An 18,001-nucleotide genomic window follows, 5' to 3' on the forward strand; every position below is an offset into this window, starting at 1 on the left:
CCAGGGGCGCTTTCCCGCACATTCCCACATGGCCCGGGCTCCTGCACCTGCCTTCCCGGCGGGAAAAGCACCGGCTCCCTGCGTGTGCTTGGCTGAACACAGGGCAAAACAGAGTCAGAGCAGAAAAAGAGCGAGAGAGCCCAGCAGGAACCTGCCTTGGGCGCATGCCAGCGCAGCGGGCTAGGAGGGGTGGGATCCAGCTGCCAGCGGCACCCAAACCTGGATTTATTTTTCTTTTCCTGCTCAGCCACCAGCCGGATGGGGACAGGGAAGGCCACGCGGCCCCGCCGCCCCCGTGCGGAAAACAGGGCCGATTGCAAAGCACCGGGAAGAGCAGGGTCAGAGAGCGAGGTCCTGGGGAAAGCCAGGGAGCTGCCTGCGGGCGGGCTCTAAAGCTCAGCCCATTTCAACTAATTCAGGGGATTTTTGCCCCCTGAGGCAGCCATTGGTGAAGGCTTTGCCTCTAGACATCTCCATCAGGTGATTTTTAAGTAGTTTTCAGCCCATAAAACAGCAAGTGCATCAAGAGGGGCCTGAAGGAATAGGGATCCCCAAAGTCTGAAGGCTGCCTGGTCCCAGGGCCGATGACGGAGCGATGGGGGCCTTGGGAGGAGCAGAGCAGCGCCCAGCCCCTCTCCCAGTGGAAGAAAGCAAGAAAAAAACGAGGACTAAGGAAACCTGGAGCTGCTTCCCCCTTTTGCGGGGAACGGGAGCTCTAGGGCACCCCAGCTCGCGCCGGGAGTCCGGGCTGTCTCTTTGCACGGAGCAGATCCTGCGCCGGGGCCCAGCTCGGCCCCGCGGGGCCGGTTCCGCACCGAGACACCCGTCTGCAGCTCCACGGGCTCGTCCGGAGCGGACGCTCCTGGCCCATCCGTGCTGCTCGTGCCATGGACGCGGCGGGTGGCGCCTTCGTCCCGAGTTCCCTCCGAGCCCAGGTCCAGACGCCGTCGTCGTTTCCTTTCCATCCTCTTTTTCCCCTCTGATGGACGGACGTGCGCAAAGCTACATAACCAGGAACATTTGTATAAAGAAAACACCAAATGTATCAAGTCAGCAGTGCTTAAACCGCCCTGGCTGCTCTTTAAATAATCAATTCCTATTTAATTAGCTTACCACAAAAATTCCATTAAATTTAAATAAATAGACATGGCAGGAGTCCTCCAAGGCCCAGCAGGCTGCGTTTAAAGAATTCTCTTTGAGTTCGTTAGGTCGGTGTCTAATCAGCTCGCGGGCAAAGCCCTTGTGTGGCCCGAGCCACCCCTGCGACGCCGATAAAAAGCAACTGAAGTTGCAAAAGCCGCTAGTTTTGGGCTGGTTTAGGGAGACGAACTGAGTCACTGAGAAATCAGGTGGGCAGCAGAGCTCGACAGGTCTCTGCCTCTAGGAAAACCTTCTGGTTTTCCCTTCTCTTCCCGAAAGTTGGAATGTGGCTGAGCTCCGTTTGCTGCTTCAGGGCAGCAAACTGCCCCTGCCCAAAGGGACAATTCATTCCCCAGTCTTGTCAAATGAGCCCAAATGATTTTCCAAGCCCTCTTTTAATATTTTGGGACTTGCCATGGAGGGAAGGGATCGTCCGGGCGGCTCGGCAGCCCCAAGCTCCAGAGGAAGCTGAGGTCAGAGCAGGACTGCCGAGCTGCAGCCTCCATGGTCATGGGAAGGACCAAAACCTTGGGAACGTTTGAGCCCACAGCTCAGCACCGGGGGGATCCCATCTCCTGGCTCCCTCCCTGCCCTGCTGGGGCGGTTTCTAGCAGAGCTCTGCTTTGCCAAGGGAGAAATGGCTCCGATTCCCTCTCGTGGGCACTGCTGGAGCTTGAATCATTCGGTGCTGAGGCCGGGCACGTCCCAGGGTTTCCAGGATGGCTGGTGGGAGGCCACAAGCATCCCTGCATCCCGGTGCTGGAGCTGCTGGGAGGGTCCAGCAGCTTATCCCTGTTCCAGGTGCGGTTGGAGCGGGAAGAGCCCCCAGCAGCCTCTGTTAGTGCCCTGTCCTCCCTCTCCACCACAATAAATCACCACTCTGATATTGGGAATTCCAATGGGAACACAAGCCCCACCAATGGGAACAGCACCAAAGTGCATCCCGCAGAGGGGCCTCCTCACTCCCTGCCTCAGTTTCGCCTTTCTCCCTAGCCAGGTCGGGTGAGAGTCCATGGGTCGGGTGGGATCCCAGCCCTGCCTGGCTCACGCCTGCTTGGAAAAATCCCTGCGGAGAGACTTGCTCCCTGGCATTGGCCAGCTGCCCGGCCGCACTCCGCCCGGGAAGGCCGCTCCGTCCGGGAAGACGGGAGATGTCCCGCCAGTGTCCGCGCCGCTGCCCTCGCAGCCCCCCTCCCCGCATGGGCGTTTCGAAACGAGCCCTTGCCTGGCGAAATGAGCAGAGAAAAGTCCCCAAGCCAAAACCACCCTGCGCAGAGCAGGATGTCTTCCCACCCAGCTGAACTCCACACGTAATTTACGGCTTGCACGGAAAGCTTCGAGGCGCTGGCGGCACGGAGCGCCTCTTCCACCCAGCCCGGCTGCGTTCCCGGAGGTTTTCCCTCCAGAGGTTTCTTCTAGCCCGGAGATGCTCCAAACGCTGCCGGCAGCCGGGGCTCTCCGCCTGGCACCTCCTCACCGGGCTCCTCCTCGGCAGCGGGACCGTTTGCAGCTGCCCCTTGGCTCTTTGGCCCTTCTTGCACCTTCACCTCCAGCTCTGGGGAATTTTTGGCAGCTCGGCAATGTCTCCAGTGGGGGCAACTCGCCAAGGCTCCTTCTGCATCACTACATAGAATGGACTTTGGGGGCCCTTTCTCTTTGGCTGTGTCCCTCGTGGCACTGTCATCCATTGCAAAAGGCGCCAGGGATGGGGGCCCCCTCGGTCTATTTTACAGTTGGAGAAACCGAGGCACTGACCTTCCTGCAAACTTCTCATGGGCTGCTTGTGCCTCCCGTGGTCCGTGGAGCCCGGCCACGGTCCCCTCCAGCTTGTGGACACATCGCCGAGCTTTTTCAGTGCATTTATCTCAGGGGACGAGCGGGGTTTGAAGTTTTACCAGCCAGCACAAGTGCACAACCCAGCACATCTGCTCGCTGCAAAGAATCATGAATATTCGGCACCGCTTTGCCTCCAGCTGCGTCAAAGCCAGCAGACAAAAGGGAGCTTCCTCCCCAGCCTAAAATCTTTGTGGCCGCGCGGAGCAGCTGTGCGAACCCCCCGCCAGCCCCGTCGTGCGGGGGACGCGCCAGCGCGTGGCTGGGCACAGGCACCTCTTACGCGGCGAGACGCAAACGTCACCCGCGTGAGCATCTCTCAGGGCTCTGTTCCTCCCTAGGAAAAACTGGCCGGCTCTGGCCTGGAGCTCCGAACCGGGGCCGAGCCGCTTCCCAGCGTGCCTGAGCTCCGGCACGTAGGAAGCAGCCCCCGCCGCAGCCTCCGCCGTGCTCCGGCGCTCCGGAATAGCGCTGTCGCTGCGTGCCATCGCGCCACCGATGCTGCTCGGACGCCTGAAAATAACCTTGGCCGCCGTTCTGCTCCCGCCATGGGGCTCCGCGTCCCTCTGTCCATCCTTGTCCCAAAACCGCCCATCTGCCCCTCGGCCCAGCCAGACCTGGTGAAAGAAGTGAAGATTGGGAAGAGCCGCACCTGGTCCTGGGGTCATCAGTGGGGCTGGACCCCAATGCCCCCTCCAGAACCCACTGACCCCTCCCATGGGGACCTGTCACCCCAACACAGGGCACCCATCACCACCACCCTCAGACATCTCACCCATTGCCCAAACCTGGAGCACCCATCAGCTAACCCAGCGCCCCCAATGTGGGGCACCCAGATCCCTAACATGTGGTACCCACTGCAATCTCTCACTGTGGGACACCCATGACACTAACATGGGTCACTCATCACCCTGACTTTGGAGCCCACCACCCCCTCCCCAAAATGGGGCACCCACTGTCCCTGCCTTCGCGCAGCTCAGCCGGGACCCTCACAGGGCCACACATCACCCTAAAGCAGGGCACCCCCCTCAAAACAGAGCAGCCACCACCCTAACATGGGGCACCCATGACCCTGACACGGGGCACCCCGCAAACACATGGCACCCGTCAAAACGGGGCACTCATGATCCTGGCATGGGGCACCCTGCAAACATGGGGCACCCATTGAAACGGGGTACTCGTGACCCTGGCATGGGGCACCTCACAAACACGGGGCACCCCTCAAACACAGGGCACTCATGACCCTGGCATGGGGCACCCATCACAACAGGACTCCCCGCAAACACGAGGCACTCATGACCCTGGCATGGGGCACCCAGCAAATACGGGGCACTCATCAAAACAGGGCACCCATGACCCCGGCACGGGGCACCCCGCAGACACAGGCACCCCTCAAACACGGGGCATCCATAGAAACGGGGCACTCATGACCCTGGCATGGGGCACCCCGCGAACACGGGGCACCCCTCAAACTCAGGGCACCCAAGACAACGGGGCGCCCATGACGCCCGCCCGGGCGCTCTCCCCGCCGGGCGCCGCGCTCCTTCCCGCCCGGCGCGGCGGCGCCATCTTGCGGGCGGTCCTGGCCCGGCACGGAGCTGCGGGCGGCGGGAAATGGCTGCGGCGGCGGGGCGAGGTGGCGGGAAAGGCGCGAGGCCTGAGGAGGGCGGGGAGCTCCCTCCGGCCACCCCCGCCCCGCTCCACCCTGTCACCGCGTCCTCCCGGTGCCACCGGCGAGCCCTGTCACTGCTCATGGTGTCCGTGACACGTGGCCAGAGCTCTGAGTCCCTCCTGCAAGTGTCCAGCAGGAAGAGGCTCCGCAGGGACGCAGGGATGCAGAAGGCAGGGGAGCAGATACACTACCCGCCACAGGGCTTATGTATGAGCAGAATGCTCAAGTTTCTGTATTCATCAATAAGGGGGTTTCTCCACAGTTTGGCTGAAGAGCAGGACAAAGGGAGGGGAGACTGAGTGGAGCCATGAGCCGAGTGGGACAAAAAGAGCCATCTGCAGGGAGATGGGGCCTTTACAAAGGAGGGAAATAGGGCAATTCCCCCACATTCTTCAGCAAGGGGGACAAAGGAGTTGGTGAGCTCAGGTGAGAACAGATGGCGGGAGGCCGGAGTTCGGTGTAGGCGGGCTGGGAAGGCTGTAACTTCTGAGTACCTTGGCCAATGGGGAAAAGGAGAGGGCGTCCCTCGGTCGGGAAATTAGGATAAAAGGGGGGCTGCGTCCCCCAGCAATCTGAGAGACCCCACAGGGATATGCCCGGTGGACTCTCCCTTTATTCGAATAAAGTTGTAGGACTCCTCTGTCTCCTTTTGGACATTCAGTTCTTGACAGCGAGATTTTCCGCACAAGTAAAACCTCTGTGTTACCTTCCCCACCCAGCGTACCAACCTGGGGTGACGCGCACGTTCAAAACTCACATGCTGCAAAAGTCTTCTAGAAATAGGTTGTCGTGAGGAATAAGCTGTCCTGAAACTAGCTCAGACACTCTGTTCCGTAATGGCAGGTGAGCAGTTGAATTCAGGTCACCCTTATGACCATGCGAGTCTGGCCAGCTCTAAATAACGGCACCATGGCGGCCTGCCTGCCCGGCTGGCCAAGTCCATGGTCTCCACATTGGCCATCGGTCTTTCCAGATAAAATAGGCATTGAGCTGGTATGACAGAGCAGGACTGGCTACCCAAAAGCGCCAACAGCTCCCATTGATAAAGCACTTTGCCAGGTACCACGCATAACTGCACAAAAATAGCTTGCATCCATAGAAACATCTCCACGGGAAACAAGGGAGAGCTGAGTTTACGGCACGCTGGCTGGGTGCCAGCACCAGAGACCACGGATGTAGGTGTAGGTGGTGTTTCTGGCCCAGCTTAGGAGCTTTAGGAGTGTTTTCATGGAGATCTGCATTTTGGTGTAGCCAAAGGTACCTGGCACTGAGGGACATCACGTCCTCAGGGAGGGCCAGTCCCATTCTTCCGTATGTCCAACCATCCCGCTGGCAGGAACAGGCCATGCGATGAGCCGCTCCATGGGCATTTTCCCATGGGATACATCAAAGGAGGGCAGGCGGCAATTTGGCACAGCCCTTCGGCAGGAACGTAGCTACAGCGAGAGAATATCCCTATTGTCTCCAGAGGATTTGCCTATGGAGCTTAAGTAATTCACGTGCTTAAGTGGTTTGCTGGAGCGGAGCCCGAATGCAGCTTTTGTGGAAAATCACTTTTTTTTTGACCTTGGTGTTTTAACAGAGCTGCTTTAATGGTCCTTTCCCCAAGACTGGTTTACACAAAGATAGCAATTAATGAATACCAAGGTTCTCCCATATCAGTTAGTTAAGGGAAGCTGTGCAAGATGGGGCGAGAAAATTCGCAGAAGCTGTTGCCTTCCATCAAGGCTCTTCCAACTAAAAGCACATTTATTCAGGGAGGTTGTATTGCAGGCTACTGAATTGCCAAGAGGCTGCGAGTGCCGTAGGAGCAGATACAGCTGCCCATGGGAAAGTCTGTTCCCGGAGAAAGCCGGCTGTGAAATTACAGCAGCTAAAACAGAAGGTGGCGTTCTATATTAAAATACAAATCAGTTTAGCCGTCTTCCAGAGAGAAGCAGCTTGGAGCATCTAGGGTCTTTAGATGTTATCAAGGTCAATGGTTAGGGTTAGAGCCATGGTCTTAACTGAGGATGATGATAAAGAGTTTCATGCTCTCTATAGCTAAGAGAAAAGTGACTCTACGCTCTATACTGGCCTTAAAAAAAAAAAAAAAAAACTAACTTGGACCATCTATTGGACCATTTATACCAGGAACAACAGCAACAAAAAATCCTTCTCATGGATTCTCATTTTGGGGTGATCCTATTCTGGGTTGAAATTCATCTCTACAAGACTCTCCCAATAGCTTGGACCCCAGCACTCTGATTTTGGTGGTGCTAGAGCTCGACTGCAGATGTTTATCAGCACAACAGCATGTATGTTGGTCAGACCTTCAGAAGGGATAATGTTGAAATGATCTGGATTGAAAACAGCACCTGTTTTCATGGTTTGCAGTGTAGTCCCACAGTGAGCTGCATGGGCCCAGCCAGGAAGGTGGTGGCAAGGGCAGGACCTTTAGTGGAGTGTGGCGCAGTACCTTCTCCAGCTGCCATCACGTGAGGACCCCCAGGGTTCCTAAGGCAAGAGCGTAGCTCTTTTTATTTGACTCTTTTCCTTGAACAGGGAAACATAATTAGGTGCTCCTTAGAGCACCTAAGGAAACTCCATACCCACAAATCCATGGGCCCTGATGGGATGCACCCCAGAGTTCTGCGTGAGCTGGCGGATGTCATAGCTAAGCCGCTCTCCATCACCTTTGAAAGATCCTGGAGAACAGGGGAGGCGCCGGAGGACTGGAAGAAGGCCAATGTCACACCAGTCTTCAAAAAAGGCAAGAAGGAGGACCCAGGCAACTACAGGCCAGTGAGCCTCACCTCCATCCCCAGAAAAGTGATGGAAGGGCTCATACTGGCTGTTGTCTCCAGGCACATGGAGGACAAGAAGGTGCTCAAGAGTAGCCAGCATGGATTCACCAAGGGGAAATCTTGCCTGACTAACCTGATAGCCTTCTATGATGAAATGACCGGCAGGATAGACGAGGGGAGAGCGGTGGATGTCGTCTATCTCGACTTCACCAAGGCTTTTGACACCGTCCCTCACAACATCCTCCTGGGCAAGCTCCGGAAGTGTGGGATAGATGAGTGCACAGTGAGGTGGATTAGGAACTGGCTGGATGGCAGGGCCCAGAGAGTGGTGATCAGTGGTGCAGAGTCTAGTTGGAGGCCTGTAGCTAGCGGGGTCCCCCAGGGGTCAGTCCTTGGTCCAGTCCTGTTCAATTTATTCATCAATGACCTGGATGAAGGCACAGAGTGCTCCCTCAGCAAGTTTGCTGATGATACGAAACTGGGAGGAGTAGCCGATACCCCAGAGGGCTACGCTGCCATCCAGAGGGACCTGGACAGACTGGACAACTGGGCGGTGAAAAACCTCATGAAATTCAACAAGGCCAAGTGCAAGGTCCTGCACCTGGGGAGGAATAACCCCAGACACCAGCACAGGCTGGGGACCGACCTGCTGGAGAACAGCTCTGCAGAGAGGGACCTGGGAGTTGTGGTGGACGACAAGTTGACCATAAGGCAGCAGTGTGCCCTCGTGGCCAAGAGGCTAATGGGATCCTGGGGTGCGTTAAGAAGAGCGTCTCCAGCAGGTCGAGGGAGGTGATCCTGCCTCTCTACTCAGCCCTGGTGAGGCCGCATCTGCAGTATTGTGTTCAGTTCTGGGCCCCACAGGACAAGAGGGATGTGGAGCTGCTGGAGAGAGTCCAGCGCAGGGCTACAAGGATGATCAGGGGCCTGGAACATCTACCCTATAAGGAGAGGCTGAGGGAGCTGGGCCTGTTCAGCTGGAGAAGAGAAGGCTGAGAGGGGACCTGAGCAGTGTCTAGAAGTACCTCAAGGGAGGCAGTGAGGAGGGTGGTGCTGGCCTCTCCTCACTGGTGGCCACCGACAGAACTAGAGGAAACGGCCAGAAACTGGCATCAAAAGTTCCACAGGAACTTAAGGAAAAAATTCTTACCACTGAGGGTGCCAGAGCACTGGAACAGGCTGCCCAGAGAGGTTGTGGAGTCTCCTTCTCTGGAGATCTTCAAACCCGCTTGGACGCAGTCCTGTGCCACGTGCTCTAGGTGACCCTGCGCGTGCAGGGGGTCGGACTAGATGATCTCTAGAGGTCCCTGCCAACCTTCAGCATTCTGTGATTCTATGATAAGGGGTAGAAACTGAGATATGTCGCCATTTCTGAGTAACATAAAAACCAAGGCTATGAGCTCCTGTCTTCTGTGAGGGTCCAACAAAAACAAACAAGAGGGCAAAAGCTGAAGAGAGAGGACAAGGAGGAAAAACATTTTAAGCCAACAGAAATGGTTTCCTTCTCCTGCCATAAAGAAGCTCAAAAGGATGAGCAGCTTTTTGCAAGGTCACATCTTTTTGTTTACAACTTCCTTTTTTCCCCAACGCCAAAATCCCTTTCGGAAGGCAAAGATGGGGTAAAACACCATTTTCTTGTTCTTTATCCAGAGCATCACCCACCACACTAAGAAACCTCCTGCTCCGGACAGATGTCACACACAGATGACACAGGGCAGAGGGATGGTGGCCACGCTCCTGCTTGGCAGCAGGAAGGCTGGTCCCACGGGTCTTTATATCGTTATATTTCCCTGGCGGTGACGTGAACGACAAGCGACTGCAGAGGGTTATCGAGGGGCACTGGTGGGCGGCACTAGGCGGCACTGCCAAGCGCCGCGTGTTTCCCTCACGCGGTTGCGAACGCGGACGGGGAGTCCCCGCGGGGCCGCCCCCCTCCCCGCCGGCCTCGCCCCGCCACGTGGGGCCGCCCGCCCCGCCGCGCTGCGTGGGGGGGAGTGACCACGGCGTGGGCGTGGCCACAGGAGGGGCGGGGACACATCGGGGGCGGGGCTAGCGGTGTCTGCCGGCAGCAGTGACGCGGCTTTCGCGGGAGGGCGCGCGGGGCGGGGGCGGGGCATAGCGCGGCTGGGGGCGGGGCCAGGCAGGGGCGGGGCCGAGCCCTCAGCTGACCGGCCGCCATTTTGTCAGGCAGTCGGAGCCTGAGTGGAGCTGCCGCTCGCGGCCGCGGCCGCTGCTGCCTCGTAGCCGCGTCGGGAGCGAGCCCTGCCCGCCCGGCATGTGAGCGGCGTGGCCCAGCCCGCTGCTCTCAGCCGCCTCTAGCGGTAGCAGGAGCCGCGGCGGCGCCCCCGGCTGAACCCGGCCCCTCAGCCCGGAGCGTAGGCCCGGCGCGCCGCCGCCATGGCGCTGAAGATGGTGAAGGGCAGCATCGACCGCATGTTCGACAAGAACCTGCAGGATCTGGTGCGCGGCATCCGCAACCACAAGGAGGACGAGGTGAGCGGCCCCGGGGGCTGCAGGAGGCGCCACCCTGCTTGGGGCCCGCCCGTCACCCCGGCCTGTGCCCCTCTCCGGGCACTTGGGGCTAGGGCTGCCTCTGCCCCGGCTGCGCTAGGCTCAGGCCCGCCGGGTGGCTCCCCCTCCCTGGAAAGGGGATGTTGCCTGGAAAGGGGAGGGTGCAGCGGTCCTCAGAACGAGGAAGATGAGCCGTATCCGTGGGCTGGAGGCCAGCAAGGAGGCCTTGAGGGAGGGCACTGGGGGAGCAGTGAGTCAAAAAGGTGGATAAGAGGGGGTGACACTCTGTATTTGCTTTCCTATTTAGTGTGTTATTGTGTTGTTGAGGTTGTTAATACATCTAGTAAAGGAATTGCGGACTTCCTGCACAGCAGTAATCAACTACATCTAAAGCTGAGTTTAAGCACAGTTCCGTTCTGAAATTGTTAATATATACCGTCTAGCTAAAGCATTTTCTGCACTGGTAAGCTTATGTGGGTAGGAAACAGTTGGACGTGTTGGCCTGTTGTTCGTTTTGCATTAGAGAGATGTTATCGGACAATTAGTAGAGGTCAAATAATTAGTCACCAAGAACACGTTATGTGAGATTTTCCACGTTGAGTTGGAAGTGTCATATATTAATTTGAAAATAATGGACCCTGAGGATGTGATTTATATTCATCTACAAGTAAGCGGTGGTTGCCTTCAAAGCTCTTATGAATGGCCTAACCTTTTACTGAGGACAACTACTTCTTTATTCTTAACCGCTGGAGCTGTTGGATGGTTGGAATTGTAGCTTATCTTCCAAAAAACACTTGGCTTTGCAAATGACTTCTAAGCACCACATGCACCATGCAAGGTGCTACTTGCTAATGATGATACCTGGGAAACTATTTAATTTTTATTTCTGTCGCTGAGCCTTGGTTTGGCGTCAGAGGAGGATAGTCCTGCTGTGCAGTGTGCAGCACCCTGCAAAAAGAAAGGGAAACTCTATGGAGGATTGGGAACAGTGTTTATTAAGCCAGGTGATACCTATATGGATATTCCCCGTGTTCAAATGCACTCCTGTAGTTTTAAAATGTTTTTTGTTAGAACTGGAGCAGCTAATCAGTAAATTTCATGGGATGTTTTTGCATGGCCCCGTCTGTGTGATGCTTTTAATAAACATGCTTTATTTTTTCTGTGCACAGGACAGCAAATGCTTCTTGAACTGCCAAAGCTCTGAGCATCCCTCTGTGCAGGTCCAGGCTTCTGTGCCTTCCATCCTCTTTGAGGAGGTTTGCATGTGCTGTTTTCATTTCTAAGATAATTTTGTGAAAAATAGCTCCTTTTCCAGGATTTCATTTATTCAGAAGGTAAAGGGCACGAGTGACGTTACACCCATCATGCTTGAGAAATTACTGTGCATCATGAGGTGGACTTAGTGTTTGTTCTTAGCCTGTGGCAAAGCTTGGTTATAATGTGGTAGCTTTAATTTCCTTTGCCTGAAGTTAAGAAGGAACATATAACAGGTACTTTTTTTTTCATACTGTTGGAAAAATATACGCAAAGATAAGGTCGAAGCAAGTGTGTTGCTTCTTCCTTCTGTAAGTTAAAGTTGTCAGTTGTGCTGGTTGAGGGGTAATGTGGTTGTTTTCTCTACTACAGCTAGCAAAATAGGACTGTAAAGCTTCTCTTACTAAGATTGGACATAGATTTAGTGCTTCCTAGTGCATAACCATGAACAGTATTTCTAGTTTTGAGGTGATATTGCAAAATGAGAATAGTATTTTAGAGGAAGTAGCTGCAAAAATTCTTCCTCTTTTTCCTACACTGCTTCCATTGTGCCTTGTATCTACCAAGGGTTGCTCAAATACGATGTATACTTGTTTGATTGGCATCTGTGTCTATGCTTAAGACACGCATTTTGGCGAATTCGGAAAAGCAAATTCGTTGAGAACAAACTGCAATATGATTTGGTCGCAGGGGTATTAACTGCTGACTCTCAATAAGAAATGCAGTGAAAAAGATGTCTCTGGAAAGATGGTGTTGTGGTTGTTAAATAAAATGAAAGAAATGGGATAAGAGTATTGTCTTGACCTTTTTCATACAGTTATGCATTCTACAGAATGCTAACTTCTGTACATTTGTTCTTGCCTCTTGAAATTAAAATAGTCATGTGGAAATTCCATCCTTGTGTCTTTTCACCTATCTGGGCAGCCTCTCCTGGTTGGAAGGAGTTGGTCAGATTTATTCCCTTGCCGTTCTTAAATGCAAGTTTTCTATTCCACTCTAGGTGCTATCACAGGCTATTGTATCTGGTATTCCATTCAGCTTGTGGCTTCATCCCACTGACACATCAAGGGTGTATTCATAGTGAAGGATATGCCAAATGGCTGTCACCTAGATTTATGTGGGAGGTTTTGACTACAGCTTTTCTATAGACCAACTACGTTCTTCTGTGATATATTAATCTTGTGATCTTGAGGCTATCAATTTTAAGTCCTCAGCTCATAGAGGAATGGAGGGTGCTGGAGGGCACCTCAGCTAACATCCATGCTGCCAAAAGCTTAATTACCTGTCAGAGGCAACGCTCATTTTAGTATCTGATCTGTATCCAAAGCTGACCCATTTATTTTGAGTTTAAAACACTGAAATTGGAGGCAGGGTGTGCTGTAAGGAGAGAGGCAAGAGGTAATGCCTGAGTTAACCCAGCCGCTTTTCAGTGTGGACCTGCTCCAGGCTCCCAGGGAAGTTTGGAGCTGCGTCGTCCTCCTGTGAAGTAACCACTGTGAAGGGTATGAGGTAGTATAACAGCATTAGATTGTTTCCTAGTTTAACCTGTTATGTTTATTTTTCAGCACTTTATGCCGATGCTTTGATCCCTGCAGTGTTTCCTGGTGCTGGTTCAAAATTTCAGAGAAAGACAAGCCTACTAGAAAGACCCAATTTGTGCCATTCTCACTTCACTTTTTTTTTTTTTTTTTTTTTTTTTTTTTTTTTTTTTTTTTTTTTTTTTTTTTTTTTTTTTTGTTCCCCTAATCTCTCAATCTCCCAGAAAATCGGTCCTTTTAACAGTGAAAGCAATGGATCTTTTATCGGTTATTTATTAGGTGCTTTTGTAACCTATGCAATATATTCTCCCAGTTCTGTCTAGGTTTTGGATGCACATCTGAATGAAGGGATAAGTGGTTGGTACCATGAATGGATCTTCTTGCTAGATAAACCAAACTTCCAAACTAGAAAATATTGTTTTTTCTTTTTTCTTTTTTTTTTTTTTTGGTTAGGGATGTTCTCCTGAAGTTGAAATGGATGGAGAGAGACTCCTTTGCTTGATACTGTTTGGCTGTTGCACAGTGTTTTGTATTTGCATTTAACAAGCTTATTGTACCCAACAAGAAAAGCACTGTTGCCTGCGAAGGCGAGAGGCACCTTTACAAAACTGAGGTAGTGAAGTAGTAGAAATGGAGCTATTAAATGAGTAGTGACTTGCCCTGCTCAGGCTATAGCCCTGTGTGTTTCAGGTGCTTATATAAGGCTAAAGCAGAGGCACATTGGAGTTTTCGTATAATGTGCTGGAAAATGTGCACTCAAGTACTCAAAAAAATGTCACTTACCAAGTTGGCAGTAGGTTCCTGCTTCTTTAATGACTTATGTAACAAAAATGGACTTAAATCATTGGAAAAACCTCCCTATCTCCCGCTCTTTTCTTTCCTCCTAAATAAAGGGTTATTGCAAACAAATACAAATAGCTACTTTTTCAGGTAAAATCATGGTATAAGGTGTTTTGAGGAATCTTATAATATTACGGAGGTCTTGCATGCACAGCCTGTCATCAGCCAGGCTGGAGATCATCGGATGCTGCAGTCTCTTGGCTTGGCCTCCAGCTGCTCTTGCAGTATCAATACCTAATAATAAAGATTATGGAGCGGGACATAATAGGGGAATTCTGAGGGATACTAAAAAGTTTGTGAAGGCTGAAGCCTGGAAACCAGCCCAGCTGATAGGCAACGTGCAGATCCTTGATGCCAGGTGCTTCTTCCTGTTGCTGACGCTCCATCGGTTACTGCTGCCCGTATGTGTTAATGTCTTTGAAGGGAGCTCGTTATTCCACCCACTTCTGAGTAGATCTAGTGTCGCTATTGTTAGTTGTGTGTCTGAATCACTAGAAAAGGCGAAGTCGGAAAGAGAGACACTGCACAAAGGGAAGTTTGCTAAGGACCTTACATGGACCAGTAAAGCAGATTGACCGTGGCCTCCAGGGTAGTGAGGACAGTGTAATAGTGTCCTTGGCTTAGTGCCTGTGTCACAGGAACTACAGGGTCTGGAATCTGGTAGCAAAAAGGAATGAAATGAGCTTTTCCTCGTATACAGAGAGCAGCTTAGGCTTGGCGCTACAGCTGGCTTCCATTAGCTTCTTGCTTTCTCCCGTCTTAAATATTATTTAATTGGTGGTGGCCTAAGTGGGGCTCCTGGCCTTGTTCCCAGTCTAGAGCCTTTTGTAGCTGTCTTTATGAGGGTTTGAAGCTCTGCACAAGAATCACTTTATCATGTGCATAAACACAAATTCGAGTGCAGAGAAGAGGAAGAATGTTCTGATGCTTCATCCTAAGGAATGGAGGGGACATGCACGGTGTGCCTCTTGTGAAGTCCAAGGAAGTACTACCAAAAAAGTCGAATAAGAACAAAGATATTAACTGCTTTGCTGTGGTGATCTTCAGAGAGCTACTTACTGATGTTTGATGCAGCCACCTTTGTCCCCATGTTAAATGTAGAGAATGAGTTTTTCGTCTTTTTTTGATCTCTTCCGGTGTGTCCCCAAGGTTTACTGAGAGCCCTCTTCCTCCGCAATGCAGGTCAGTGAATATTTTTGATGTGCAAAGATTACCTTTGGGTTGTTTGTCTGGAAGTGTTCTTGAGTGGTGTGTCGTGTTCCTGATGTGGTACCGAGAGCAGCCAGGGAGGCATAAAACTGCACATCAGAAAGTCTGAGTCATGGGACCAGTTATAAAATAAGTTAAGGAACACAAATGATTCTTTAAAACCCCTGACTGTTCATACTGAAAAAAATTAAAGTCCTTCATAAGCAGTCTGCCTAAATCCAGAAAGATGCAGAAAAAAAACATGGTTTGTGGTGATATCAATTTTTTTTTTTAATTAATAAAAAAAAAAAGCATAAGTTCCAAATAACAAAATGTCTGCAAAGCCTGCCGAATACTTGAGCGTAACTGGCAGTAGAAAACTGGGACACACAGACACCTCCTAAACCAGTGGTCTGTGGGGTGGTGGAACCAGCAGCTTGCAGGCCACATAGTTGAATGCTGGTTTTGTATATGTATATTTTGTTTTATAACCTAGATGTTCTAAACTGTTAGTTTTCACTGAGATGCATATGTTAAAAGATTTGAAGAATGTTTCAAGACGCCCATACTTATGTCTGCTTTACTCTTTAAGTAAGCTGGTTTATCATGGTAGGATTAGACCTGAAGAAAGGTATCACTTCCAGCTCCATCTGTGTGTGACTAAATGTCATTCCCTCAAGCAGTGGACGTTTAAGTACAATTGTACAGCAGGAAGCAAGTTAACAAACTGACTTCACTTACACAAACGTTTTTACTGCATTTAAGAAATAGGAGATGGCCATTAACCATCTTTTTCTGACCACTCTTCCTTATCCTTCTATTGCTTGGAACTTCTCAAAACATTTTCATTTATTAGTGCTACTTTCTAATATTTTGAATGCTTTGTTTCTATGTAATATTAATCCATAATATCTCACTGAGCTTATTTAATTGTTGTCATTTCCCTCCAAACTAATTCCTACCAGTGTGAATCTCTAAGACAGCAGATACTTTGGTTTTGTAAAAGGGGGCAACTACTTCTTACATGGACACAGAAACTCCTATTAAAGCCTGAGATGATGCACAGGAATGTGACTGGGACTAACAAATTGAAAAAAAAAATCAATCTTAGAAGTTCTTTTATAGCGTTTTCCTGAGTAATTTGCTAGTAAAGGTTTGTATTACATACTGTGCTTGCAGGGGCGGGCGTGTTTACGTACCCTGTGAGTTTACTGATGTCTTCTCAGGTATAGTTTAGACAGCATAAACTACTGAGGATTTTCTTAACTGCTATGCAATTAAATTAAGTGTCATCAAATCGGAGACATACTTGTATTGAGGGGCATCTCTAAAGTCTTAGTGTCCATGTGTGTTTACTGGTTTTGTTGGCATGCATTGGGTTTTGCTATAGAATATTCACGTAGTTGTTGGCGTCGCGGAGGAGCCTGTGTGGGGAAATGGTGCGTGAGAACTGGCTGCTCTGTGCTCCGGGCTCCACTATAGAGGCGGTTCTGTGTGAAATGTTTCAGGTGGCTTTGGTTAAACTGCAAAAATGCTGCTCCTAGCCGGAGAGTGACAGAATTTTCGTACACCTACAAAGAAAACCGTTGATTTTTGCAGTGCCTGTGTCTTAAGGAGAGCGTAATGCTGTGGATATATGCATTGGCCTCAGTTTTAATGCCTTTTCTGACTTGCTCTGGCTTAAGACAAGCAGCTGCAACTCTGTATTTCTCTTTTCCCCACATCTAAGCCTTCTATGTTGCTTCCCTGTTCTGAAGACTGTATGTGTTTCTATAGTGTCTTATGGAATTGTAATTGATCTTTGTTTGGAATTGCCTGATATGAGTCTAAGACAGATGCATTGCTTAGTATCTGTCTGAATTCTTAAATAAAGGTCAATGGCTTTTATTGGTTTATGAATCAGTTTAGGATAGGTGATCCTAAGCTTCATTTGGTGCATGTAACTTCAGCCAGTGTAAACTAAAACGCAGATATGTGTGAGTAATTCGACTTTTCACACTCTGCCATCAATATTGTTTGTCTGAGGAGTCTTGCTATCTAGCGTCAGTCGTGATAGCAAAGAGCATAGCAGATAATGCACCGTGCTCCTATTAAGTGATATGGAAGATGACTGTTGCCAAGTGAAATGCCAAAGGGTGACCAAAAAATGTCAAGAGGTCTCCAATTTATATCGTATGGAACCATGCGTTGGTCTAGGATCTTGCAACCACCTACAAGATGCGTGACTAAATCCCTGGAAAGTCAAATATTAAAGGCAAGCTAAAAGTTGTTGAAACATGTAGAGCAATAATTTTTATTAACAACTGAGCAAAAGATAAACTTTTCTTTTTTAATGCCTTTCAAGTTGTAAGGCGTTTTCTGAGCTCTTTATTGCATCTCAGTAGTCTTTACATCACGTTATTTTGTCTCCTGACAACCCTCGTGGTTTCCTGATAACTGTTCTCATTCTGTAGTGCTTGTTTAGTTTGATTAGTTTATGGTTTTAGTGGAGTAAATTTAATGTGTGGGATTGTGTCTTGCTGCTCTGTTTCTGTCAAGCCAGGTAGTCGCCTTAAGGAAGGGAAGGACCCTGTTGCTTAAATAGCTTTAATTTTTTTTTTCTGTTAGTATTTAAATGCTGTAATTTTTTTAGCTCTGTATGGCTGAAGTTAACATCCAATTTGTTCCTCTGGTACTGTCCTGTTTTCATTGCTCAAGTGAACTGAAAAATAACATCTTTCACTGTTTTTGTGCTCTCAGCCATTACCTCAGTTGATGTATTTGGGGCTGTCATGGTGTGGTGCTCAAGTTTCAAGTGCTGTATGTAGTCAGTTTATTGGTATATAAGTTAAATATAACTAGTTCAGTTGTGCTAATGCAAATTATTCCTTCTGGGGAGTTGTTAGAAACCAGGCAGGTGAGTAGCATTTCTTTGCAGCTGTCTTCTGGAAGTCACCAGGTAGCAGATGATCTCTGTGCCTGCAGCGGTATCTCTTGCTCGAAGCATAGGAGAGTTTAAAAGCTGTTTTGCCTCTCCGAGGTGTGTGGTGCAAATGTGCTGTGGCTTGCATCCGACTGGCAGCCTTTCTTAAGGTTGGCAAATCCAAGGAGCGGTTGTTGTGGATTTTCCTGGAAGTCGGTGCAGCCAGTGCTTCGCTCTCATGTGAGATCGTGTCATGTGCTTGCACTCCAGGTGAGTTTGTGGAGAGGCACGCTTAAACTCAAAGTGCTTAAAAAGAACACCTCATAAATCCTGCAGT

The 18,001-nt window shown here is 50.5% G+C and overlaps 1 protein-coding gene across 1 annotated transcript in view; it reads left to right on the forward strand.

Moving 5' to 3' along the window:
• The first annotated feature begins 9,740 nt into the window (after nucleotides 1-9,740).
• AP3D1 (adaptor related protein complex 3 subunit delta 1) overlaps nucleotides 9,741-18,001 on the forward strand; it is a 37,741-nt gene continuing 29,480 nt past the window's right edge. The window contains exon 1 of the mRNA XM_088526795.1: nucleotides 9,741-9,924. Coding sequence (XP_088382921.1) covers nucleotides 9,829-9,924 — 96 coding nt within the window. The 5' untranslated portion in view covers nucleotides 9,741-9,828. The remainder of the gene's footprint in view (nucleotides 9,925-18,001) is intronic.

Source organism: Tinamus guttatus, unplaced genomic scaffold, assembly GCF_059628265.1.
Source record: "Tinamus guttatus ecotype Peru unplaced genomic scaffold, ASM5962826v1 Tinamus_guttatus_pri_ptg000254l, whole genome shotgun sequence".
Lineage (NCBI taxonomy): Eukaryota > Metazoa > Chordata > Aves > Tinamiformes > Tinamidae > Tinamus > Tinamus guttatus.